General features: G+C 53.1%; 1 protein-coding gene and 1 long non-coding RNA gene across 12 annotated transcripts in view; one reads left to right on the top strand and one right to left on the bottom strand.

Annotated features, from left to right (window-relative positions):
• Positions 1,406-27,068, bottom strand: part of RGS6 (regulator of G protein signaling 6) — a 564,829-nt gene continuing 539,166 nt past the window's right edge. For 7 of the 11 annotated variants that reach the window (XM_021099946.1, XM_021099945.1, XM_021099954.1 and 4 more), the window contains exons 17-19: positions 26,840-26,893; positions 14,117-14,183; positions 1,406-5,352 (exon numbers count right to left, since the gene is read on the bottom strand). In XM_021099946.1, coding sequence (XP_020955605.1) covers positions 5,186-5,352; positions 14,117-14,183; positions 26,840-26,893 — 288 coding nt within the window. In that variant the 3' untranslated portion in view covers positions 1,406-5,185. The remainder of the gene's footprint in view (positions 5,353-14,116; positions 14,184-26,839; positions 26,894-27,068) is intronic. The other 4 variants (XM_021099952.1, XM_021099950.1, XM_021099949.1 and 1 more) reach the window with 3 other exon arrangements.
• On the top strand, positions 5,348-11,321 carry LOC110261691. The gene is made up of 2 exons (XR_002346150.1): positions 5,348-5,516; positions 8,684-11,321. It is a non-coding gene; the product is annotated as an uncharacterized LOC110261691 (long non-coding RNA).

Here is a 27,068-nt window from a genome sequence, read left to right as displayed (position 1 = left end):
GGGCAGAGTCTGGGGCAGATACTATAATCCCACCGTGGGTGCTAAAGGACTGGATGCAGGGAGAGGGCGTGGGCACAGGCGCCAGAAGTCCCAGGAAGGGGTGCCAGATATTCACAGGGGCGCCTCGGCTCAGGAAGGCAGCTTGGGGGAAGCAAATCACAGAACTCTGGGGCCCAGGAAGGAGCAAGCCCTTCAGAAGGCTTCCTGGATGCTTCTCCAAGCCACAGAGTTTGGAAGCTGCCTCATCCCAGGAAATGTCTGAGGACAAGAAACACTGATCAGAGGCCTCGAGCAACTGGGAGCTGGCACAAGGGGAAAGGACAGCCTAATGGCCTTTATGCCAGACGTCCCCAAAAGGATGTGGGGGGAGAGGAAGCAGTCGAGGGGAGAGGATGTCAGACAATTGTGGGTGGGCACAGCTCTGAGTGTTATAACCAGCAGCCCCAAAGCTCCACCTCCACCTTGGACCTGAACCAGACCTCTGTCCTTGGTGGTCAGCGGGATCGTGTGCTCAGTGACAGCTTGCTAAAAAAACATTCTGGAAATGAGTCAGATGGCTCAGCTGGGAAAGAGTTCTGGGTTCCCTGGAGCGAGTGGCCACGTCCAAGGACAGGGAAGTGTGGCTCTTTCACGGTGGGGGGTCAGGACCTGATAGAGGGGTGTGCTACAGACCTGACCCTTCAGGTGCCCTTGCAGGGGTGACCTTGATCTTGACCTTGTGGGGCAGGAAGTCTTGCTCTGGGAGATGGCTCAGTGGTGGGGAGAGGAGTTCACACGTTTCTGAGGTCATTTTCTACTTTCGGGAGCAGATCTTTGTGGCTGAAGCGCGCTGCTCGGGGCTGGCCTCATCCTTCACAGGATCACAGTGCTGATGCAAGGTGCTTTGCATCTTGTTCTCGTTCTCCTCCTGTCAGCCTGGCTTCCAGGCTCGAAGAGTCCCGCTGCTTTGGTATGAGTGGGAGATGAGATTGTTGCTCAGGAAACCAAGATGCCCTGTAAGGATCCCTGTCTGTATAGAGCAGATTTCCATCTTAGGACTTCAGAGTGTCCGAATGGGGTCTGGCCACTGATGATGTTCACCAGGCCGCTGGGTTTCGTGGTCAAGCACAGACAACGGGGCATAGAGACCACCCAGCCAAGAGGACCCCAGCAGTCAGGGGCTTCAGCCTTTTGGTGACACTTTTGTCCCACATCTACTAGGATGTGTCCCCTACCCCAGAGGTTTTCTGAGCTACTCAACATCCTGCTTGGGAGTGAGAGGGAAACAGGCCGTGTGTGTGTGTGTGTGTGTGTGTGTGTGTGTGTGTGGGCAGGGTGGAGAGTGGAGAGGGGTGGTGGATTTTTTTCCCTAGTTGTAAATCCTGCCCAGCAAACCCCAAACCAAGAAGCCACACAGAGTTAGATGGATTATAGTAGGTTCAAGTCATTTATTTTTAGAAGGTACCAGCATGTTTGGTTCTGGGGTCCAATCCCCAAATTCCAGAAAAATAAACTAATGAGAACCACATGCACTATGAGAAGGCCATTCCAACGTGTCTGTGATCATGCAGTGAGTGGGCATAGAATACAGACCAGGAGCCCTGGGCGTGGAGCAGGGCCTCCCTCCTCGGACTGCTGACAGCAGCTGGCTCTAGCCCTCAGTGAGGCTGGGGAGAGGGCCGAGGCTGGGCCATTTGGACCCTGTCCCTTTACGGCCCTGGGCCCCTTATTGCTACATTTGCTACTTTGCTACTTTATGGCCCCTGGGTTATGCCCAGAGGATGCCTTATCAGTGGGTGGTACTAACGAGCAGGCTGCTGGCGTCTGCCGTTGCCATGGTTACACAAGCACAGACCTCAATTCAGAGGGTCCCGTGGTGAGTTCTCAGGGATGCATTTGGCCACTATTCGACTGTGCCACACATGGTCCTTTGCTACATAATCAGCTCGTCCAGTTTCTTTGAAGCCCCCACAGGGCTTTCCAGCTCCTGGATTTTATCGGAAATGCCCTTCAAAAAATCCTGCAAGACCCAAAGACCAACAGCCCTCAATCCTTTCCAAGCTTCCGGGAAGCCTTCCTCGTGGTGGCTTTGGAAGTCCATGCATTTGGAGTATAATGAGAAGGGTGCATTTTAGGGAGAACATCAACTTCTACAACCAGCCAAGGAGCCAGATGGGCGGCAGCCTCCTGCTTCATGCCCTGTTGGTGAGGTAGTTTGAACACACCAGTAGCGCTGCTGCAGGAAAAGCCCCTGGAGCATGTCTCCGAGTGTTCACTGGTCTAAGAAGCAATGCAGAGTGGCGAGAGGTCCCTCCCGGGTGCTGGCCTGTACCTGACCCATTGGCAGTGGTGGGCCTGGAGCCTGCTGCATTCCTGGGGGTACAGCAACAGCTCCCCAGCAGAACAAAGCATCCCTTCCTGGAAGGGCAGGAGCCTTCTCCCCAGTCCAGAGAGCACCTGCTGCTCTGGTCAGGCCTTCTGGCCGTGGCAGGGCACCTACGTGCGTCAACCTACAAGCTCGACTCTCTCCAGGTAGGCAAAGTCTATGCCGGTCAGATGCCTGGTCCCCTGACGCGTGGGTGGTCACTCCTAAGACTGCCCTGATGCTTTAGCCCTGGGGCTGCAACATGATATTTACCCCAAGAGCCCTCACTGGGAGGAATCCCAGGCCCAGAGACCATGGTGCCCAGTTAGGGGAGCTAAGGCAGGTCAGGGCAAAAGAGCAAAATCTGTTTTGCTACAGAACTGCCTTCGAAAATCTAATCTGGTCTGAACTTTTGGCTATGTCGGCCAGGCCAGTAGGGAACTGGCCAAGACCAGACTTTGCAAGTGTTCTTGCATTCTAGGGCCTGCGTGGTAGACTGCCCTAGGACTGGCCAACTTGGGTGGAGCAATTCCATTCCACCCTTCATTGCTGGACGTGATCTACCGGGGAGCACAGGGTGGTGGTCCCAGGACCGAGCAGGCCTTGGTTGGAAGGCGGGAGGAGGGGGTTATTGCTCTGGATTTGAATCCATCTGAGGTGCCCTTACATATCTTGAGCCTGCTGGATGTTCTCAGAGGTGGCGGGAAGCCTGCTCCATCTCGGGGGAGCAATCTACCTGGCTCTGGGAGGACCCTCTGGGGACCCCCAGGCTGGTCCAAGCCTCGGAAGCCATGGCCAGGGGGACACAGGTGTCCCGGCCGGGGAGGCCACCCCTGCCCTCGCTGTAGCCATGAGGAAGGACAGGAGGCAGCCCAGCCCTTGCCCTGACAACGCTATGCCCCAGAGGGCACAGAGGCATCTGCTCTTCTGGAACTGCCTTTGTCCGCATACCCAGTGCATCAGTGTTAGCACAGTCTGGCACCCAGGCAGGAAGTGGGCTGCCTTTGGGCAATGTTGGGTATCTGCGATTCTGTTCTGAACCAGGAGGTCTGTGTGAAAAGCAAGGGGGTAGAAAAGGGTGGGGGGAGGAGAGGAGGGGTCAGAAGACCCCATAATATGGGATAGGGCTTCACATAGCTCAGTGACTCATCGGGCAGCTGCCGAGGGTCTGCCAAGGGTCAGGCTCTGTGCCCAGGTGGTGCCACATGAGGGGGAGGGGGTGCCTTCCCCAGAGTCGGGGTCTATAGTGCTCCCCTTGGGAACACTCTGAGATCCTTACATAATGTCTCTCACTTCCCCTGTACCTTGAGGTGGGAGCAACCACTGCCAGCAGGGGTAACTGAGGCATGAGGGGCAAGAATCCACCAGGGTACAACTGGAGTCCCGACTCCTCGTGCCTGCAGTGGCCCCACCCTGGGGAGGGAAGCTGGTGCCCTGGAGACAGGGCATGAAGGTAGGGTGGGAAAGATGGTCCCAAGGGCGCACCGGGGAAGCAGCCTCTGCAAACAAGCTTATGTGCCTCACCGGCTGGTGCATTTGCCCACACGAGTGAAGAAATACCCGTCATTGCTGTTTTGCTTCTGTGTTTGCTGTATGTCTATTCCCAAAGGAGATTTTTCACCTCCGGCCAAAAGCAGATAAAAGGAGGAAGGTCAGAGCAGGTGAGGGGGTTGTGTCTGAATGCAAAAGCATGTTGCTTATGCCACGCTGTCCAAGGGCTCCTGGGAGTCACCATGATGGCAGCGACCACGATGAGAGGAGGAGTAGCTACCGTTTGCGAAGCACCTACTACGCGCCAGGCACCCGACGCGGTGCCCTGCATCACTCCCGCCCCGCCAATGGCAGATGGTCGTTTGGACACACACAGGAAAGGGGTACAAGGGGTCTTATGCAGGTGTTTGCGGGTTTAGCTCTGTGTCTGCGTTTCCCTTGATGTTTGCCATCACGGACGTGGTGCCTTTGCTGGGCCATCAGAGAACCCTTGGGCCTGGCCTCGCCCGGGACTGCCAGCCTCGGCCCCAGCCCCTTGGGCTGGAACCCTCCCCGCTTCCACTGGGGGCTGCTGGAGGGGAGGGTCCCAATGGTCCCTGCGCTCGTGGCCACATTTATTTTGAGTAAGACGCAGGAACACACCAAGGAGCGAGGGGCAACAACGGAATAAGTTACGAAATAATAAACATTTTAAAAGATGATCAGAACCTTCACGGCTGTTAAACCACAAGCTCTTTCATCTACACCCGTGCTTCCTCTGGCGCTGGACCCTAGAGACATCTGACAGGAGCCGAGGGCCACCGCCAGTGCCCGTGGAGGCCTTTTTGCAAGGTGGCCTCAGAGGGGGTTGGAAGAACTTGAGATGCCGCAAATCCAGGGGGTGGCTGAGCGAGGGCCATGGGGCCGGGGTGTGTGGTGTAAGGGTGGCCAGGTCCTGGCTCCTTACATGTGGTGGCGGTGGAGATGGGGGAGGCGGTAGGGACACGGTGGCCTGACTGGGGTGGGTGCCCAGGAGAGGCGGGGGAAGGTGGGTGGAATACTGGATGTGCTCAGGGCCAGCGGGTCCCCGCTGACTTTGCTGGAAGGCATGGTCCCCCAGGCAGCTAGAGGAGTGGTGATGGTCGGAATATAACCTCAGGGGACAGTCACAACGGGAGCCCCACTGGGTGTTCTCCCCAAACAGGTTAGGGACCAGGACCTCCTAGAGAGTGGGGTGTCGGCACACAACTGTACAAGGAAGAGAGGGCTGTAAACAGGGGTCTCTACTGGGCCGACCCCAGGCTCCGCCGCCTCTTTCTGGCCCCCCTTGGGTCCCCCACTGCGTCTCCCCAACGCTGCCCGGCACGGCCCTCACTCTTTCTCTTTCACAGTGACCAAATCTCCCCGCAGGGAGACTCTGTCCGCAGAGGTGGAGCGCCGCCGCCTGCCCGTATGGTCCTCGGGCCCGAGCCCTGCGGGCGGAACTGTCAGGAGGACTGCATCAGGCCGGTGAGCCGCTTGCCCGCCAGCGACTTTCCCTGCAGAGACAGCGACACGGAGGCACCACAGGCGCACACACACACACAGAGGACAGAGACAGAGAGCCAGACAGGTGGATTAACTGGTGCACGAGCCTCGGAGGCCACACAATAGCTCACGGACCCCTCTGACCTCTGCACGGGGGCACCTTAACCACAGACAGGTGAACAACCAGGGCTCTGGGGCGGGCTAGGGGGTGGGGGAAGGCTAGGGGGTGGGGGTGGGGTGTTGCACTTTAGGGGTGCGGGTGGGGGGTCCCTTCCTTTAAACCAGGCATTTCTGCCTTTCGGTGGAGTGTCTCCTAAGGCCTGGAGGCTTCCCCTGAACTTGATTTTATCCAAGTGAGGAAGGAAAGGTAGGCTTGGGGCCCAGTAAGCTCAGGGAGGGTGACCCAATGAGATGATGGCTAAGGATCTGGGTGACTTGGGCTGAATGGATAAACTGGTCTGAGGAAGGCAGAAGACCTAGGAATCCTGTTGGAAAGGCAGGCCCGAGCTCTCTGGGGGTCCTCTTGGTGACGGGTTCTGGGGCTTGCAAGGGCAGGGCATCCTCCGGTCTTGGCCCCAGGCTGGCAAATAGGTGTTGCTGTGGGACACAGGGCACTGCCTTCCTATCTATGTTCCTGGTCCCTCTCTGTGGTACCTAGAAGCTGACTTTGATGATTCCACATCAGGAGGCCTTACAAGCCCTTCATTTACAAACGATGGAGCTGTTCTCATCCTCTTGGAAGCAAAAAGGATGACCTCTACCTTGAGGCCTGGTATGTGGGACACAGAGGTCCTGAGAGAGGCCAGCCCTTCGCATGCCCCGGGCGGAGGTGGCTGAGGAGCCTCTGATGTGGCACCGGGTGCCAAGAGGAGGATGAGCAAGCTCAGAGCTCTGCTCTTTTCCCTGGTCATAGTCTGTGCCCGTCCCCTGCTCACCCTCTTCAGAAATCCATAGCATTGGACAAGGGTCTAGAGGAGATATGGCTGGACCCAAGCAGATTGATTGCCATGTCTGGAAAAAGACTCAGAACTCATCCTATTATTGACAGGGGGTCAGTGACGCCAGGGCCATCTGCACGGGGAAGCACAGGGTGGCTGGTCAGCACGGGCTGCTGGGCTGCGGCGTTTGGTAGTGAGATTGCAAGGGCCAGCAACTCCTCATGTTCATTTCCAAGGCAGGGTGCAAGGGCTCGTCTTGTTTACGGGGCTTGGCTGCAATGTAAGCTGGGTGTAATTTAGAAAAATTGATCAGGTTTGTGAAGCCTGGTAGGGTACTCAATACACCTGCTGATTGATGGATAATGGGCATTTCCAGCAAAGGAACAACAAGGGCTGGATGCAGGACTCGATGTCATTTGGCTTAGCGCTCCACGGAAGGACACTCCAGCTCCACTTTAAGAATTCCCACGGCGGGGATGGGAGCGTGTTTAGAAATGGATACACCCTCTGGGCGGTTGGGAAGTCTGAAGCCTCCTTCCCTTTGCTCTGTTTCTTCCTTTTCACTCCTCCTTGTCACTAGGGAGACAAAACTTTTCACTTCTTTCTCCTCAAAACACACACATACACATGCATGCACATATACATGCACGCACAACACAAAATCTCCCCATCAGCAACCTTATCTGAATCTTCAGATACACTAACCTTAGCCTGCAGCTGGATACATTTATACTGGGCTAAGGATTTTTTAATCAGATTTTTTTTTTTTTTTAAATCCTGGAGGGTTTTAACTGCCAGTCTCTGCAAATCACTAAAAGCGGGATGGCTACTTCTCTGTGTGGAGTGGGTCAGGTGCCACAATAGCTCATCAATGGCAGGGGCTGACCTCCGAGGACGCCCTCCAGCCTGGGTGCTAAAGCACACACACACTGGGACGTTCCTCGACTGCCTTTTCTTACACGGAGCTGGAGGCATCTGTCACCTGGGCAGCCTACCTGGGAACCACCCAGGGCTGAAGGCAGGAAGCACGGGGCATGTGGAGCTGATGCGTCTAGGGGCCTCCTGGTCTGGGGGCTCTACCAAACCTCCCCAGGCCCCTTCCACCCTTGGCCATCCCTGCTCACAGGAAAGGCACCAATGTCGCTTTCCTCTTGGGTTTTGCTTATTGCTGTGGAAACCACACACCAAAGACAGCTCCTCCCATCCCTCCTCCACCAGGGCCACAAATTACACACCCTGTACCCAAGTATATGTTCCAGGTCTGCCGTACATGGCATTTGGGGCTCTGATTTAGCTGGCGGATGTGGAATAAGAGGAATCGCTAAAGCTGAATGATGGTCCATTGCCTGTGCGTATGTTACAAAAGCCCAGAGACAAAGACGGTGAGGTTTACCAGGCATCCAAACCCTCATTAAAGCTCTATTCTCATTAGTGAGGTCATTTTGGCGGGTGAGCGGGCTGTGGCGGAGGGAGGTTAGGGAGTCTGTCTCTGGAGGAGTGTGTGTCTGTCTGTTTTAGGTGAATTTGGCCCTGAGCATCACTACCCTCCTCCCCTCCCGGTTCTACAGAGCGGGCTGGGCTGGGCTGGGAGGCGCTAATTAATCTCTTCCTGCCTAAATCCTGGAGCTCAGCCTCATAGCTCTGACTCCAAGGACCTGTGGCCAGCTCATCCATCCTCCCCCTCCCTTTCCCCAGCTGCTTCCATCGCTCAGGGCTTCAGGGGAGGGGGAGGGGATGGGGGTAGGGGTGGGTGCAGCTGACCCGCCTGGAGAATATGCCCTGAGATTTCCCCAACCTCTCATCCATCCGGGTGGTGCTCCTTGGCATTTTTGTCTCCCTCTCCCGCTCCCTCACTCACGCATTTACCAAACGCCAGTTCTGCTGCTAAAGGAGGTTGCGAGGGGTCAGGTCGGCTCAGGGGGCAGCTCAGCCCAGCTGCTATCTGTCCACTAGGCAGTGACCTCCCGGGTGAGGCGGGAAGGTGGTTACTCATGCAGGATGCAGGCAAGGTTAGATGCCTGGCCCCGGGCTTTGGGGGAGAAATCCTGCAATCACACTGGCTCAGCAGCTGCCTCTCTTCTGAAGAGCTGAGGTTCTTGTAATTTTCAGGGATCAAAGTGAAATCTGACAGCAGAGGCTACCAGTATTCAGAGATGAGCTGCCCTGAGGTCTGTGCTGCTGGGGGCTTGCTGGGAGCTCCGAGCTACCTACTCTGTCCAGAGAGAGGAGAGTGGCCACTCTGCACCCTCTAGGGCTCTTTCTTGCCTCCTCTTCACCCCGTCCTGCCTCCAGTTTGGGTGAGTCTATAGGAGACATTTAGGAAGGGGAGCGGTAATCTTGCCTCTGCCTGACATCTTGCATAGTTACAGGGGAAGGCATTTTTTTTTTTTTTTTTTTTTTTTAGGATGGGAATGTGCACTGTTCCTCAATGCTGGTCAGTTGGGAATGGATCATGGTGCCAGGAAACTGCAGCCAGCTCAGCCTGAGGCCCTGGCGTAGCTGAGCGAAGCAGTTGAAGGTGGTTGAAAATGCTATTAGCAGGCAGCCTTTGTCCAAGTGAAAAAATATACGGTGATTAAGAACTGAGCTGCCGAAGGTACATTCCGGAGACACCAAAGCTTTGCCTTCAAACAAAGGGCTTTTCACCTTCGAGACATTTGGCTAAGTTTCATCCACTAGAATCTGGGATCCTTCAATTTCATGGACCGCTCAGTGCTGGGTTCACAAACGCCTACACGTTCAATTCCCACCCTCTACCCTGACGAATCATTTCAGCTCTGCAGCCCTCTTGATGGCTAGAAGCCTGGAAGAAGGTGGTCATGGAATCCTTTGTTTCTAACAGGAGATGCACAAAAGGAATCGCTCCCTTTTGTTCAGTGCTTCAGGAAAAAAAAAATCAACATGCTGCTTGACATGCTGAGGCTCTGTGCATCGTACTTCCAGATCTTAAATCAACAAAGCATGCACCACCCGGGTTACCAAGAGCTTTTGCCACTTACTTACCTGGGAGACTGATGCTAACCTCTTTGGCTGGGAGAAGGGCTGTGGCTCAGAGAGGAGCCCTGGGAGTCAGATGGCATGTGGGGGCAGCGGAGCCAAGCACTAGTGGCTCCAGCAGAACCTTTTTCAACACTAGGAAAGTAAAGACACCTGAGCTGCAGCTGAGACTTTTTTCTTGCTGATTTGCCCAGATGACCTAAGACCAGCGTTACAGATCTTAAGTCCACTCTAAAAATCCATGCTACCAGGGGGACAGAAATCAACCGTGGCTGCCTCTAGGAGAGAGGGATGGAATTGACTGGAAAGGGGCGTGAAGAACTTTCTAGGGTGATGGGGTATAGGTTACATTGATACAGACATTTGTCAAACTCATTGAACCATGCATTTCAGATCTATTCATTTTGCCATGTGCAATTATGCCTCAAAAGAAAAGAAAAACGATTAAAAAAAAATTCCAGCTATCACATCTCTGCTTTGAAATTTCCTACCCCTTACTCTTTTTCAATTGCTGCCCCAGAAAATATGCCTTTTGGCTAAATTCAGAGCTTCCCCTTCCAGGAGAGGGGAAGTCCAGAGTCCTTTGTTAGGGGAACTAGAACTTGCAATAGAAGGAATTTGGAACATGATTTCTAGGCTCCATCGATCCAAACTGATCACCTTGTGGTGACACACAGGCATTTTTCATCCCTGCTAATGAAAAATGGTGTTTTGCTGAAGAGGGCTGACCAGGTGACCTCCTCAGGCAGGAAGTGGGAGGCCCCGGAGATAAGCTGTCCTCTCAAGGAGACGGAAAGTTACCCGTGAATAGACGATGCTCGGGTTCATGAAGGATGAGCCTATGTGGACTCAGGCCTGTAGGGGACTTGCTGGGGAGAGCGGCCAGCCCCTGGCTGAGAGCCAGGTGGAAGGGAACGGGCCTGGCCTGGGTTTGTCAGGAGGAGGAGGAGCCAAGGAGCTGCCTAACTTTAGGGGGTGACTTCCCTGGAGGCTGGGGCCCCTGCTGCTCCTTCCCCACTGGGCAAAGCCACAGGAAGGTTTTCCAAAGGGAATCGTGTAAAGAATTCTTCGGCCTCTCCTTTCCCAACGATGTTTAAAACTGGGGAGAGAGTGCCATTTGCTTGGGGCAGTTTAGAGGGCTGAGAAACTCTGGCAGGGGATGGTAGGAAAACCCACACTTCATATAGAATAATTTGAAGACACTTCAACTTTCCTCTTTCATCATCACCAAGATGGGCAGATGAAATGGGGACTAGCCAATGGTTACCCACGGCTAATCCCACGGCAGAGTTAGGCCGGAGCAGCATCGGGGGAAGAGAGGCTGCTTCTGGCTTTCTCACGCCTCGGTGGTGGGGGTGGGGCAGAAGGCCTGTGACAAGATCCATTCCTGGGGTCTGTATGACTCCTGGGTCCTTGCCAAGCTTTCTGATCTCTCTCAGGAGCTGAAGGGCATTTCATTTGGTTTTCAAATATTCTCTGTAGTTGACTTTTAAAAAACAGGATACCACAAACATAAAACAACACCCCCCCCCCAAATCCAGAGAGAGGTGGAAGTTGAATTAATGTGTTTTAAAAAAGCCCATTGGATGAAGAATTACTATAAGATAAACATATTTAAAAAGTAAGGCACATGGTTGAAATAAAAACAATGGAGTCCTTTGCAACAGCCCATTGTCTTCTGTGCAGTCATACAAACCATCAGGTTTTGTCACGTCAAAGGTGGGTCTGTGGACTCTGCCAGCAGTCGCTGTCTGCAGAGAGCAATTTCCACAAAATGTCACTGGGGAGTTCCCGCTGTGGCTCAGCAGAAACGAACCCGACTAGCATCCATGAGAATGCAGGTTCGATCCCTGGCCCTGCTCAGTGGGTTAAGGATCTGGAGTTGCCATAAGCTTTGGCGTAGTTCTCAGACAAGGCTGGGATCCTGCGTTGCTATGGCTGTGATGCAGGCTGGCAGCTGTAGCTCTGATTTGACCCCTAGCCGGGGAACTTCCATATGCTGTGGGTGCCGCCCTAAAAAGACAAAAAAAAAAAAAAAAAAAAAAGTCGCTGGGACCATTAGACGGTTCAGACGTGTTTTTCTAGCCAGTATTGGCAACTAGCAGTGCCTTTCTAAAATTGAAGTTAAAAAATGTTTTCATTAGAGGATGGTTGATTTATAATGCTGTGAACTTCATTTCTTTTTTTTTTTAATGTAGAAAAGGTGAGTTGCCAGCCCTCCTATCTGAACGAAATATGAGAGGACCATCCTATCCCCTAATCTCCCAGGGACCTTCTCTTTGAATGTCTTATTCCCGTCCAGCGGGTGGTGTGGTACCCCTTGTACCCTCGCTTCTCAAGTGCCGCCCCCTCCAGTCACCCAGACTTCAATGGTGGCAGCGTGGGGATGGTCCCCTTACTGGGACACAGGTTAGCTGCCAAGGACGGTTGCTGATTGAGCAGTCTTGTGGGTCAAGCACCTAGGCATGTGCCAGAGCCCTGTGCTAATGTCCACAGCATCCTTGCCAGTTAGGTGTTCCTTTAACTCTCACTGGACACGTGAGGTTGAGCCACTTAGCCTTCACGGCCCGTACACCTTCTCCTTGGCACATGACAGTCATGCTCAAGGATGGAGGCAGGTAGGTGTTCAGGACTAAGGGCTCCTTCATGCCCACCCACACCAGAAGACCGCTCTGGGCAGCAAGGGTGATTTTCTCAACTGCACCAAAAAAGATGCATCGGCTCTTAGGCACACTTGGGACCCACCCAAGCATTTCTGTTCTGCCTTAGGTGCTTCCCTTTATCACAGTGGGGACTCCTGAGAAAGACAAGAGGCCACCTTCTGGCTGGCAAGACAGGCAAAGTGGGATTTTGGCTCCTGTGCTGAGTTGAGGCACAGGTCCCACTGCCTGGTGCTCATGGATTTAAAGTGATGGCTGCTGGGCAGGCCAGTGAAGCTGCACTTGTATGTGTGGCCCTGTGTGATTGGTGCCAGTGCCTCTGGGATCTCCATAGCAACGGTCCCAGGGAGGAGGGAAGCAGGTGTACTGTTTACCTTCCTAAGGAGGGGCAGCCAGATGCCTTTTTCCAATTAGAACCAAGCGTCTAAATGGAGCTGGCTGGGACCGCTTTCCAGGTGCTGTTCCTGGCACTTCTAACTCCTATGCCCCCCACTCCCATCATGTTCCTCACTTACGGGGCTCTCTGCAAAGTCTGACCTCTGCCTGCTAGTTTGGGTGGGTGATGGGAAATCTTCCTCCAGGTCCCCAGCTGTGCAGAGACAAATCTGGAACCAGGCAGCCATGCCGGATGCCAGGAGTGACAAGGGCTCAGCAGCTGTGCCTGACACTGGTGGCACAATGCCCAGGCACAGACTCCCCAGCCTCCTGTCCAAGTGGTGCATTTCCACTTTCCCTGCTGCTTTTTCTCCCCCTGCAGAAGAAATGTCCTCCTTTTACCACCGGATCTCTCATCTCCTTCCTCTAGTTCTGACTGAACAACCCTGGTGCTCTTTCTACACTCAGCTTGCAGCAAGTTCTTGGTGGGCTTGGGGGTGGAGCGGAGGCGGGCATTCTTTTCACGAAGCCCCTCAATAGCATGCCTTCCGGTAGCCCAGGCTCGCCTTGCCTCTTCCTCCCCTCCTCCTCCTTAAATGTGCTTTGGCATCTTGCCGCTGGTTCACTCTAAATTAGGCAAAGGCCAAAACACTCAAAGGAAATAGGGACAGGACTGAGTTGCTACTGGCGACAACTTGATGCTAGTTTTTTCCCCAACTGGGGAGTTCAAGTGACCCTTGACTATGGCTACAGGGGAGAAGATGAAGTTTAGTGGACAAGACAGGAGGAAGCCTCACTTGCTCTGCAGCGTGGGGTTCTTCTCAGGACCCACAGAGATTCGAACCCCACCCTCCTAAGCACTTGTCTCCTTCCTGCAAACCTGACCACCCAGAATACATCCATGGGTTGGGGCCTTTGGTTAAGCCAGCTGCCAAGGTAAGGTTTCAGAGGTACAGGCAGTCAGTGTGCCGACTGCCCCTTCTGCCCCAAAGCATAATCTTTCTTTGAACGTCCATTTCCATTGGGATGCGTATGCAAGGAGGGCTGGCCCCCTTCCCTCTCCTACCTACTATCAGGAATGCAGTTTGGTGGGCTTTTATCAGATCTGTGTGTCTAACCTGAAAAAGTGCAGCAGGGGACAGGTCAAGCGGCATTTTTAAAAGACACTTCTGGACAGAAATGTGGGCCGGTGGAATTCCGAGCCACAGAGAACCTTCTTCCTTCCCTACAAATGCTTTTCCCATGTCTCTGCCATGCCTTCCATCCCCGTGGGACGGGATGGGCAGTTCCCCAGCCCGCTCCTCCCCTGGTGGTCCAGTAGTTAGAAGTAGGTAGAAGCGTGAGATTTCCAAGCTTCCCTCACGGCTTGACCCTGGGCCACAGAGGAAGAGTAATGGAAGCTGTAGCTGGAGATGAAGCCTCAGGATGCTGCTGTTGGATTTAAAAGCATCTTCAAAGGTAGTGGGCATTTCTGCTAGGGGTCCAGGAGAAGCAATTTACAGGGTCCAAACCTAAAGACATCATTGGTACATTGCCTCTGGGACAGGGGACTCATCTCAGTGTCATTTCCGGACCCCTCAGCTTCTTGTTTCTTACAACTATGGGTATAAAAAAACCAGGTAGGAAAACTGTGGGCACCCCAAATGGGTGCTGCTGACTGTCCATGGAACTAGGGTGTGGGCACAGGAGTGGTGGGTAGAGATGAGGCCACGGACAAACAGATCACCTCTTCTGGTTTTGGGAGCACCTTCTGTGCAGAAGGAGCCCAAAGAAGGTTAGAGAGTGCAGACGCTGGGATCACTCACCCACTGCTGGAAGGAAGCCACCTCGGGGGTGAAATGCAGCGGCCATTCTGACTCTGCGCCAGCAGCACTAGGCAATTGTGTTTTTAGGAAGGGAAGTGAAGAATAACTTATCCAGCCGAAACCGTGAAGACCTGTGGCTTTAGGGGAGCCCCTGCCCAGACACACACCCAGCTGCAGCAGGCAGGCGGTCCATGCGCAGAGGCGCATGCAGTTCTGCAGCGTATGTTACACATGTACCATACACTGAACACGGAGGTGCATATTAGGTAGGCAGCAGGTGCACCGTGCATGCAGCTACGCACATGTGCATGTTTACAGCGCGGCACTTACATAAGCATCTCATGCAAGCTTCATAAGCGACCACGTGATTGGCTGTAGAGCTTTATTTACATTAGGCTCCTAAGTTGCCAGTCTTTGACAAACCCTGCAAACTTAAAGCATGTACCTTAAGATGCATATAGAGGCCTGCCTTTCCCCAAGAAAAAGCCATTTGTGTCAGTGGAAATGGTGTCTCTGCTTCTGTTTCTGTCAATACTACCAGCAACAGGAGCATGGACCCTAAACGGGCTGGTTTATGAGGGCTTTCAAAGCATCCTCTGCCACTTGGTTCTGACTCCTCCAACAACTCACTTTGTAGTAACAAAAATAGAAACCTCTGTTTATCTGGCAGATGGGGCGTCCAGACTTGATGAGGCTGTTTTGCTCAGGGTGGCTCCAGGCAGGCAGAAAGCTGAGAGGTGAGGGTTTCTGGGAACAAGGCTTCTGCCGAGCAGACCCCTACATCAGCAGGGCTGGATTTCATGTTCTCACTGGGGAGACCCATCTTTGATCTGTGTGATCTGGAAGCAGGAGGCATCTTAGGGTCCTGCCCCTCAGCTGGGGACAAATGCCAGATCCTGACAATGTAAGGTAGCGTTTCCTGCCCCCCCTCTAAGCCCCACTCTGCTATAAACCCCCGGCCCCTACAGCTTTTCTGGCAAGTGTGTAGGGACCCTGAGAAACTGACCATGGGGCAGAAGCTGGCCTGCTGGGCACCAGAGGAAAACCACCCCCACCCCCATTCCCAGGGAAAGCAGAGAAACTGGCTCTGAGTCAACTTTGAAAGTAAGTCAATGATAAGAGCGACCATTTATCAAGGTGTCCCATGAGCTGGTTGCTCTAATAAACGAATATACTCTTTCCACCTTGTCATATATGAGATGCCTGTGTCCCCATCCTCAACTGCAAAATAAATACAATAATACCTACCTCATAGAACATCATTGGAAATTAAGAGCTAAGCATGGGTTGCAGGTAACATCACAATGAAAATACAAAAAGTCACCCTGGGGCACATACACTGCAGACACTATTCTAAGCACTTTGGGTATCTTTTCCCCTCCTCATCATTTGTTCTTATCTCCCTTTTACAGATGAGGAAACCGAGGCTGGGAAGCGCTGCCTGAGTCACACAGTTACGTGGAGGAGCTGGAGTAGCACCTAAGTCCCTCTTGGGCCAGGCTCCTGGTGACAGGGGTGCCCACACTGTGACACAGTGAGTCCCAGGAAGTGGCAGCTGTTCTTGTTAAGGCCCTCATTTAGCACCAACATCCATCCCAGGCAGTCGGCGTCATCATACCCACTGGGCAAGGGAGCAACTTGCCTGCGATCTTACAGCAACTTTAGGTGGAGAAACAGGAGTGGGCCGGGGCTGCCCAGCCCTAACCCTGAACCCACTCTCTACACCCTGGAGGGCACTAAAAGGACATTGTTCTCAGGGGGCAGGGGCAGCAGGTCATTTTCAGTAGGGGATGAGAATGCAGTGGGGAGGCGAATATCGCTGCTGGGGTTCTGCCACTTCACCTCAAATAGTTGGTGCTTCTCAATCACACCCCAGACTGCTGGCCAAGGAGCAGTGTGGACGGCGCAGCCACGAGGGGCCAGCTGGAGCCTCTCAAACAGACTCCTGCCTGGGAAAGGTGCACCTCCCTGGGCAGTCATCTGTGTGGCACTGGGGGCATGGAAAGGAAGAGGACCCTGACCCCAAATCTGAACAAAGCTGCTGAAGAGCAGGCACCACCCCACCCACCCGCCTTCTTCTCATAACGTCTTGCACATCTAGAAACAATTCAGGAATGCTTTGATTGAGGGCTAGCAAATGATGGGATCTGAAGCTGTGTCATTACCAAGGAAACCACCATGGAGGCTATGACCACAGGAGGGTGACCACTCTTAAGTGCTAATGGTTGAATCCTTTACATATTTAGAAGTATGGATGCCCTGGAAGCCTCCAGTATCCAGGAGAGAGAATCCATCAGAATTTTCCCTCTGCTTTTGCTGCAGTGTATGAGGTTGGGTTGAGCTTTGTATTGGCTAATCCATCTCTACTCCCCAACTTAATCTGCTATGACGTAAGGGCCAGGTCCTCTGTCCTACCTGATGGTCTGTCTTTGTCCCCTAGGCCTGGGGGTTCGGATGCACCAGGCTCTTGGTGCAAACAAGAAAAGCCAGAGGTGTGGCATAAAACACTGCTCCAGCCCTGTGAGAAAGTATGGGCACCCCTAGGTCCCCACACCTCTCTCTCCCCTACCTCTCCTGTCCAGGCATCAATCACGCCCAAAAGAGTTTTAAAGGACAAGATGAGGGAACCTAGTCACAATCAGCTCTGACTGGGCTTTCTTTGGTTTCAAAAATGTCTTATTAAAACTTTGCTGACTTTATCGGGATCGCCATGTTTAATGAGCGGCCTCAAAGAATTTGAAAGTAAAAGATGAGGAGAGGAAAAAAGCCATAAGCTGTAATCACCATAATTATACAATCCCATGATGAGTTGAAAGCAGCCCTGGCAAAGCCCGAGAGAGAGGGGAGTGTCATTTGCAATCAGGTTGGTCCTCAGGACAGCTGGAAAGAATGTGACACGAGAGCCCTTCCCTTCTCCTGAGCTGGGCTGAAGATGAGTCCTCGTGGCAGCACCCAGGAGGAGGGGACCCGGGGAGGGGGGTCTCAGGACTCCGAGGGCATGTTCTTCTCCTGGCCAGGCTGAGCCAGTTTGGGTGCCAGCTTGTCCACCTGGAATGTGCACTGGCATCCGGTAAAAAGCAACTGCCTTGATCCTATCTTTTCCGCTTTCAATGGAACATCCTTTCTGGAGGGGAATGCAGAGAGGCCAAGCCTCTCCCAACCAGAGCCAGGGCAGCCCACCCACGCCAGCCCCGCTGTGCTCAGCCCGACTGCACCGCAGCTGCTCGGCCTCCCTGTGCCAATGGGCACGGGTGTCCTCTGCTCACGGACCTCCTCCTTGGCATTCAGGGGAGAGAGCCCTGTTGCCCAGGGCTCTGCTGCAGCAGCAGCAATTGGCTTAAAAACAAACAAAACCAAAAAAGCAAGGATGACATGTGAAGGGCAGGAATTCCACCTCTTGACAGTGGACTTGCTTTGACTGTATCATCATCTGGCTTTTCTTCCCCCAGGGTAGAGTCTAACTGACTCCTCGGGATTCCTTTTCTCTGGTCTCAGCAAACTTCCCCCATACAATCCTTTCTCCTTTTCCTTTGCGGATTTATAAACCACACAATAAAGTGCAGTAGGATCCATTTAATGAATTAATACACCTGAGGATTCCAGTTGGGAGATGGAATCCAATGCAGAAACCTGCTCTACAGTATCCTTGGCCATAAGGCTGCTGAATGTTTCCAGGGAGCTCCTTATTTTTTTTTTTTTTTTTTGTCTTTTTGCCTTTTTCTAGGGCTGCTCCCATGGCATATGGAGGTTCGCAGGCTAGGGGTCTAATCAGAGTTGTAGCCACCGGCCTACGCCCAGAGCCACAGCAACGCGGGATCTGAGCCATGTCTTTGACCTACACCACAGCTCACTGCAACGCCGGATCCTTAACCCACTGAGCAAGGGCAGGGACTGAACCTGCAACCTCATGGTTCCTAGTCAGATTCGTTAACCACTAAGCTACAACGGGAACTCCTGGGAGTTCCTTATTCTTTTTTTTTTTTTTTTTTTTTTTTGTCTTTTCTAGGTCCGCTTCCAAAGCATATGGAGGTTCCCAGGCTAGGGGTCTAATCGGAGCTATAGCTGTCGGCCTACACCAGAGCCACGGCAACGCGGGATCCGAGCCGCATCTGCGACCTACACCACAGCTCACAGCAATGCTGGATCCTTAACCCACTGGGCAAGGCCAGGGATCGAACCTGCAACCTCATGGTTCCTAGTCAGATTTGTTAACCACTGAGCCACGATGGGAACTCCCAGGAGCTCCTTATTCTTGAAGGTGACACATAACACAGTTGGGAAGCTGCCACGGTTAGAGTATTCTTAATAGAGTGACTCTCCTCATACCTTCTCCCCATCTGTTTTAACTTTGTCTGGAATCTTCCAGAACTGTCCACTCACTCTGGGAAACAAACACAAATAGATCTCCAGGTGGTTATCAAATCTCTGTAGAGTTAGACATTTTTTTTTTTCTTATTGGGGTCATATCCTTGGCATATGAAAGTTCCCAGGCTAGGGATCGAATCAGAGCGGCAGCTGCCGGCCTGTTCCACAGGCACAGCAACACTGGATCCAAGCTGCATCTGCGACCCATGCTGCAGCTTGCAGCAACGCCGTATCCTTAACCCACTGAGCGAGGCCAGGAGTTGAACTGTGTCTTCACAGACACTATGTCAGGTTCTTAATCTGCTGAGCTACAGCAGGAACTCCTCCTAGGCATCTTAATTTCTCTCATCTGACGTGGTTTCCAGAGTCCCCAGAAATTCTTTTCTGAATCTTCCCTAGTTCATTGAAGTTCCTGATAAAATGGGGGTGGGGGGTTGTCTTAGAACCAAGACTCAACACAGCCTAGAGTAACACAGAGATCAGTGGCACACTTCTCTCTTCTGATGGTGTTATTACAACCTAAAGCTGCTTTTTTAAAAAAGTGATTGCATCCTGCTTTTGCATCTTGTAAGCTTGCAATCAATTACAATGCCAGATTTTTTTTTTTTACCTTGAATTACAGTGAAGGCTAGGAATGCCAGCCTGTAGTTGTAAGACTAAATTTTTTCAATAAGTTTTATCTGGTTAAATTATATCTGGTTCTTTTGGACCCACCGTCCCACCTGAAGGAGATACTTTTCAATATAATTCCATTGTCTATCAAATGAGCAATATCTTCCAGGTTTGGATCTTTGAATACAGCTGGTCATGTTTGTCTCTTCATCTGGGTCATTGAAAACAATGTTGGATCAAATAGGGCTGTGGCTGGACCCTTGTGGCCACAACCAGAAACTGCCCTTCCCATTGACATAGATCTACTAATACACCCCCTTACCCGCCTTCAAGGTGCAGTGAATATACTTGCTTTACCTAATTATGGTCAAACACAGAGGGAGCAGAGGTGGAGGGGGGGTCCAGGGGCAGGAATGGGCCTTAATTTCAACCTTGCAGTACTGCTATCTGGTTACCAGTAAGTCTGTTCTGGGGCAGGGGGTGTAGGTTGAAGGTCCTCCATCTCTGGGAAGCCAGGCTCCCAAGGAGGGTGTGGAAAGTGACTGCAGATATTGCCCCAATGAGGCCCATTCCTGTCTGGGGCTGTGGTGACTCCGCTCAGGTCAAAATGCTTTGACTGTGACTAGGGGGTATGGCAGAACTATTGCCTTTTACCCTGCCCTGTTCCCATCCAGGGGGAGCCAGCAAACAAACAAACACTCAAGGGTCTTTCTCTCATTGGCCTTCGGGTAACATCACCCAACGATCACACGGCTCTGAGCTCTTTTCAGCTTCCCTTCGGGGGCCCAGTTAGCCTTCTGCCTCACAGGGAAGTTCCCCAGGTTGTTCCCACCTATGGATTTGTATCCCGCCCTCCTTCCACGATACCGCGCTTCCCAAACTCGGTTTGAACCACAGGCGCTCACTTGCCACGTAGGAAAACGGGGAAGATCCCTGCATTGCTTTGACCAGGAACTCATTTTGGGAGAAGGCCACGACCAGCTCACCTCTCAGCCTTCAAAGTCAGACCCTGAGCTCCCTGACTTCGAACCCTCCAGTTTGGACAAAGGCAGACGTGAGTCTCTTCTCCTTGACTGTGACACTGGCAGCTTGGTCCCCTTCCTAGGTTCCTGCTATTCCAAAACCTGATGAACCAAGGCCTAGAGGTTTCTCTCCTGGCCCTTGGGGGGTGCCGCCGGTCCCCTGGTAGCTCCGAGGTGGATCCTGTCCTCTGTGGATGCAGGCGCCCTGTCCCCTCCGTGGTCAGCACGCCCCGCTGTTCATCCCACTGAGATCCCTGCGGTCGGTCACCTTCCCCCTCGGCCTTCTCACTGGACAGATGGGAAGCCCATGGCCATTTTCACGTGGCTGCCTGGGGACCGGTGCCAGAAATCTGACTGTACGAGGGACATGGAACAGGCTGAAATTCCACACCCCATCAGCCACTTCTACAGTGAGAGCTCCTTCTAGAAGGACGTCTCTCCTGAGTAGGGAGTGGGGGGAGGCTCGGTTATGGCAAAGGGCTGCAGGTCAGCTCCCAAAATAGATTCCCGCCTGGCACATCCATCCACAGTGTGCCCCCAGCCTGCCTTGCGGGAGACTGGCAGGGATGCGATTTGGATCTGAATCAGTGGCTGTAAACACACAGCTGTGCCTTTCTGCCTCACAGGAGTTTTTCACTTGGCTGCTCGGCACATCGGGGTCTGGGGACGGCAGGGGAGGGCTGGTGAGGGGAGGAGGAGCCGTTTTGCACAGCCTAGCTGTCCCCTCTGTCAGGAGGCTGAGTCACGGCTGCATTTTTTTTTTTCTCGGAGTGAGCACTCCACGGGAAGGGCATCTGGGGCTGGTTTTGGTTGACAGGTTGAACCATCAGCGGCAACAGGTGGGGGTTCCTCCTTCCAAGAGAAGTGGCAGGGTCTAGGGCTGAGTTTTTCAAAAATGCCAACAACCTCTGACTCTTTGTGATGAATAAAAAATCTCCCCTTCCTCAGAGTTTTCAGAAAGCCCCTCACCCCACCCCCTGCCACGGACTTTATCTGTCTTCTCAGGATCCCGCCAACCAAGCTGATTTGGCTGTCTTACATCCTAGTTGGTTTATAAAAAATAGACTTTTCCATGTTCATGTTCCAGCTACAAACTATAACATTAATTTTTTTTTTTTCAAACTTCACTTGGATCCAAGGTGGAGAGAGAGGGAGAGAGAGCAGAGGAGGCTTGACCCTCCGTGGCATGTACCCGGGATAACGTGCTTTCTGGTGACCTCTTTTTTGTCATCTCTAAGAGGGGACAGAGGTGAGCTGGCCCGGTGTTCTCCAGGGAACCGGAAGGTGTGGTAGCGGGTGAGCAGCAGAGTGGTGCTGAGATCCTCAGATGCTCACACATCGCTTTTCTCCCACGCCCCACAACACATGGGGTAATGCTGTAGCACCCACACTGGAGCCCATCCTTCTGCCCACCTGATCTCCCCTGGCTGGGCATCCATCCCGGAGGGGTGGGGACACCAGAACTGGGGAGGTGGACAGGATGTGTGATGCTCACTTGGTCTCTATGACCTCTCCCTCCCTGGCCTCCAGAGGGTCACACTGCAGAGTGAGCCCCAAAGGGTGGAAGTGTCAGGGCCTGTGGGTCGGCACCCCGCCCCCCGCTCCGCCCCACATGACACTCAGTTCCATCAGTGCTTTAACTGCAAATCCTCGTCGAAGGATTTTAAATACACACCCAATTCCATTCTATCCCGGGTTTACTTCCCAGCCTCAAAGGTAGGCAGCCGCTTTCTGGGGAGAAAGGCAGCTCCTCTCCTGCTCAGGGATGATTAGCATAACTCGAAAAATCTAAGGCTAGAGAGAAGCACAGACCCATAGCACATCCCAGCTGAAAAGGTCCACGGAAATGTTCTCGTCCATGCCGGTGAACACAGGAGAAAACCAGGGCCCAGAGAGGGCTAGCGAGGGGTCTGAGGTCACACTGCCAGCAAGCTGGAGCCACTCTGTACGGGAGCTGCTGAGGTCGCATTTCAGAGTCCCAGGGGAAGTCCTTGTTGGGCAAGTGAGGCAAGTTTTCACGCTCTCCCTCCCAAGCTCTGCGACAGAATCCATCCTCCTCCCTCTCTAGGCAGGGTCCCAGCATTGCTGGACCTCTGAGATGGGAGAGGCTGGCATTACAATCTGTGACCCACTTGTCCCACCGGGGCCCAAGCACAGTTTGCAATCAAAAGCAGCTCTAAAGATTTTTAGCCAATTGTTCCTTGCCGGAGGCCCGAAAGGATTTTTTTCCACTGAGGTCAAAGCCCTCTGGGGCTCTGCTGAGTCTAGGTATTTGAGAACTCATTCCGCCAGAGTGCAGGCTCTGCCCCGCGAGGCGCTGAGGGGGAGGGGGCGACAGGCTCCCTCTGGGAAGGAGATGCCGTGCCTGGTGGGCTGAGCACCCTGGCTGCCTGCCCTCTGCCTCGCCTGCCAGGAGGCTCAGCACCTGGGCAGGGGGCTGGGGGGCTCCTTCCTGCAGAGCTGCCTGGGAGGTGGGGGAGGTGAGCTGCCAGCGTTCTAGCTCTCATTAGCTTTTCCTTGGCTTTTGGTTGGGGCGGGAGGAAAGGGGGAGGCCGAGCGGGTGACAGCTGGCTCCCAGAGCGTCCCGGCCTCCATCTGACTTTCTTGCCGCATTCCTTGGCAGGCAGGACCGAAACGCTTGTTGTGGAGGTGCCGCTTGGCACACGCCGAGGCTCCCTCGGCTCCCGCTCCTTGCTGTTTCCATCCCAAGGAGCACCTTGGCCAAGCCCACCTGTGCTGCCCTCTTAGGAAGGGGATGAAGGCCTGGTCATCATCTCTGCTCTCCCCTGAGGCCTCCGGCGCTTGCTTGGGCATCAGCAACCCCATATCCCATCTTGGGAGCGAGGCTCCCAGGAGGGCAGCAACGATGTCCTAGGAGGCTGATGCCACCATCACTAGGGGCTGCCGCTCCTCCGGGGACCTGTGCACAAAAGGACCTTTTCTAGCTTTCCCTTCCCAGGCTGGAGTTCTCATCAGATGGCTTTGGCCACCGTCCTAAAAGGGACAATCAAATTGCTGCTCTTAATGGCCCCTGGCTCCCTCTTGCCCTTGTCCCACGCATCTGCTGTCCTCTAGGTCAGGGTCGGGTCCTGGGAGGCCCTCCCTGCTTCGTGACAGACCCTGAAGGAATGAGCATGCCTAAGAGAGGGCAGAGGGATGGAGAGCCTTTCGGCTTTTGCCACCCTCCCACCCTCACTGTCCCTGTAGACAGCAAAAGCAGGAAGACGGTGGAGGCCGGCAGGCCAGCCGGTGCTGAGCAGTAGGAAGCGGTCTTTAGTTAGAGAAGAGCCTCCTCCGGACACTCAGCAACACCTGGGACCTCCCACCAGTGAGTCTGAAGAGGAGACGGAAGGTGATCAAGCAACCCACAGATGTTTCTTACTGTGACTTTCATATTTCACAGCCACTGTGAAGGGGAGCTTCCCAGTGGACAGTGCATGGGAGAGACAGGCTCCATCCAGTTGACCTGAGGTCATGTCTGCCTCTCCCCTGACCTGAGGGGCTGCTGTGTGTTACAGCTCTTCCTGGGCCTGGGGCTTCTGGGACCAGGGCCACCGTGTACAATGGTGTGAGTTGTCCACTGCGCAAGGGCATTCATTCAGCTGTGCTTTGCTTGGTGAGCTGGGCATCTGTGGAGGTGGGCCCATCAGAGGAGGTCCTACTTTCTGCTCTGAATAGAGGAGTGGTCTGGGCTAATTGTATCAGGCCATGGACTTTCAGTGATGTTTGCTGCTGAACCTGGGCCTTCCCTGTCCAAAAACAAGCTTTTAAGCAAGCTCTGTGGCTCCAGGAGGCCAAGCTACATGATGCCTCGGGAGAGCCTATCCCTCCACATTTGCTCTGATATTCAAGTTCAGGGTGACTCCCAGTGAAGCTTCTACTGGCAAGAGCAGCTCACCTAGAAATGCCTCTGTTGGGGATTGTAAGGCTCCTCTGCACCCAAACTAGCTTGGCCCCAGTGGCTTCCACGAACCACGTGGAACTACTCCCTAGGATCTCGTGTAAAAAGAGGCATCCGTGTCATCTGTGTCCTCCATATCATGAGACAGCTCAGTCTCGGAAAGAACAATTTGCTTTCCTCAAATGTTCCTCCTTTACCAAAAAAGAAAAAAAAAAAAAAAAGAAAGGACCTTGGCATGGGATTCTAGATCCAGGTTCAGTCCTGATAAGAAGTTAGCCAACTGAGATAACCAGCCATCTGGATCAACATTTCTTGCCACTGGTTAGTCTCACATGGCAGCTGGCTTCACATCCTGGGTCCAGCTTCACTCCCTCATGGTCCCATCATTAGCCCCATGACATGGATGGTCTTTTTACACGTATTTCCCAGCACCAAGAGGATGCTATTGAACTAGCCTTGCATTGAGGTTCACAGTTTGCAGTATGGAGCAGATGAAATAGTCATGTAGACCTTCTTTTAGAGAAACCACACACTTCATGTATATGGTAGCCAGAACATGGCTATCACATTGCAAACCATGTTGTTGGCTGGTTAGTTTCCTTTGACCAGCGCACGGGGCAGTGGAGACCGTATTTTTGGGTTCCAGCCTCAGGTACTCTGAGAGTTGCTACTGGGCTACGGCTGTGCACCATTTCCTCAAATACAGTCTCATCTTGAGGAGGATGTGGCGTTACCCCAAGAGCATAGGGAGTATAGATGGATGGATACAAATCCATCTCCACCTCCATCACTGGAAGCAGATAATCGGAACGCACTACCCACTAGAGTCGTCATAGAAAAATAGCAGGGGATTTAGGAATTTTTTGGTTTTGAAGCTTGGGCCTTCCTGAAAATAGATTCTGAAGATCTCAGGAACTTGGGAGATTTTTCTCCTTTAGGTGGCCCTGCAAACACCTGTGTGAGTGCTCCCACGGGCACACTTCAAATGCCTGGAAGGCGTCTGGTACTTTCTCACTGCAAACACTTTGTTCACAGACCTTGGAGAGCCACTGGACCAACACCACTTCTGGGATGAAAGGACAGCAATAAACGCTCTTCACAGAGCTTCAGTGCGATCATGCTGGCGTTCCCCATACCCATGTCTCATGAAAAGTGGCCTGGAGATGTCTGGATGCCTCATCCGAGGACCAGCCTTCCTTTCTCACACCCTCAGCCCATGCTGTCAACTTGACTTCAGGGCCTCCTTGGGCAGCAGCTGGAATTCTGCTTTTTCTACAGTTCACCCTGGGCTTGTCAACAAAATCCCTAAACATCCTCTACCCACAGCCTTCAGGCCGCCGAAGAGACGGGGGAGGGGCTGGGAGCCCGGCACCATCTAGCAGCCTCCTCGGGGGGTGGAGGAACGCCTCCTGGCCTTGCCTCTAACAGCCCGTGGCACCGTCTTGGTGTGTGAAGCCCTGTAGCCATGGCAAACCAGCAGCCATGGAGACAGACAGGGGACCAGCGGGCCTTACATTCTGCAAGTTCTGATTTCTCATGAGGAGAGAGAAGGTCAAAGGAGAGATGGGGTGAACACCCATATTTTAATCACTACCCCCTGGATTCCTGGGACGTTTACTCCTAGCACATTCAAAATCATGTTTAAATCCAGTTAAAATGCATCTCTCTCTAATAGGTAAATGACCAGGTTGTTTTCAACCCAAATTCTTAGAAACTTTGTTAAAAGGATGAAATAAGGATGCTAATGACAGAGTAGTCAGGTGTCCAAGGACTTTCCTCTTCGAGTGGGGAAAAAGGCAAGTTAGCATCGGTGGGCTTCCACCCTTTGGGAAGGGAAGTTTGGCCAGTTCCATGCGTGGGATCCCTGCTCCCCGGCTGCCATATTGGTTTGCCCTGGTTTGCTGTGAACAGTGCAAGCTGGGTCCCATGAACTCAGCAGCTCGTTTTAGAGGAAGGAGGGGCTGAGCGAGACTGAGTGCTTCTGGTGCACCGAGGCCCAGGCCCCAATCTTACAGAGAACACGATGGCAGGGGAGATGGGCCTGTGCTGTTCTGCAGACCACAGCACAGAATCTCCACCATGCGCCATGGGGGCAGACCCACCCATGGCCACTCCATCCCATGGCCACTGCCCTCCTCTCCCTGTCACGCTATGCAAATGAGGCTGACAAGGAGCTGCCGGGACTCATGCAGAGGCCACTCACACTCACACGCACGCACACACACACACACACACACACCAGCTGGACCACATTGCTGGAACCCATGCAGCAGGGCCGCTTTCCGCACACGCAAAAGCCGCCTAGGTAGCAGCATCAGCTCGCCTCCCGCATCCGCATGATTGCCAGAGTTCCTGGAGGGAAATTTGGAATTTTTTTTTTCTTTTTTTTTTTTTTTTTTTTTTTAGATGAGCTATGGTTCTGAGCCAATTTATTTCATGGTCCAGTTCAATGGCCTTCTCCCTGGGCTGCTGCAGAAGATGTACAAACCGCACAGCCCCAAGGGCTGGGGGTGGGGCCGGGGGTGGTGGTGATCCTTCCTCCTCAAAAGCCCCCGAACAGGAGATCACACGCCAGGCCCGAGGCTGGGCGGTCCCCTGTACAGCTTCTGCAGAGGGAGCTGCTTGGTCTTTCGCAAATCCCTCCCTGGAGAGAAGCTGCAGACACTCGCAAAAAGGTGGGTGTGTTGAAGGGAAAGCACTGGACTCCCTCCCACCCCAAAGGCAAGGACAAGGACGACAACCGGAAAAAAAAAAAAAAAACAAAACAAAAAAAAAACCAAAAAAAACTTAAACCAAAAACCAAAGAAAACCAGCTGAACTTACCACACTGCGAGTGAACTTTTCTAAGGAAGTTCTACGACCTTGCTCACTTTCTGGCTTTAGGGGGGGGAAAAAAGATAGGGAGAAAAATACAGAAAAAAAAAAATCTTCAGCTTACACGTGGTTTCCCAAGAGCAGCAGCGGCAGCTAATGAACCAAAACAAAGCAAAACAGGGTGGGAAAAAAAAAAAAAAAACAACAACCAGGAAAAGAGAAGCAGCCAGCGCTGTAT

Source organism: Sus scrofa, chromosome 7 (assembly GCF_000003025.6).
Source record: "Sus scrofa isolate TJ Tabasco breed Duroc chromosome 7, Sscrofa11.1, whole genome shotgun sequence".
Taxonomy (NCBI): Eukaryota; Metazoa; Chordata; class Mammalia; order Artiodactyla; family Suidae; genus Sus; species Sus scrofa.
This window is presented reverse-complemented; position numbering and strand designations above follow the sequence as displayed.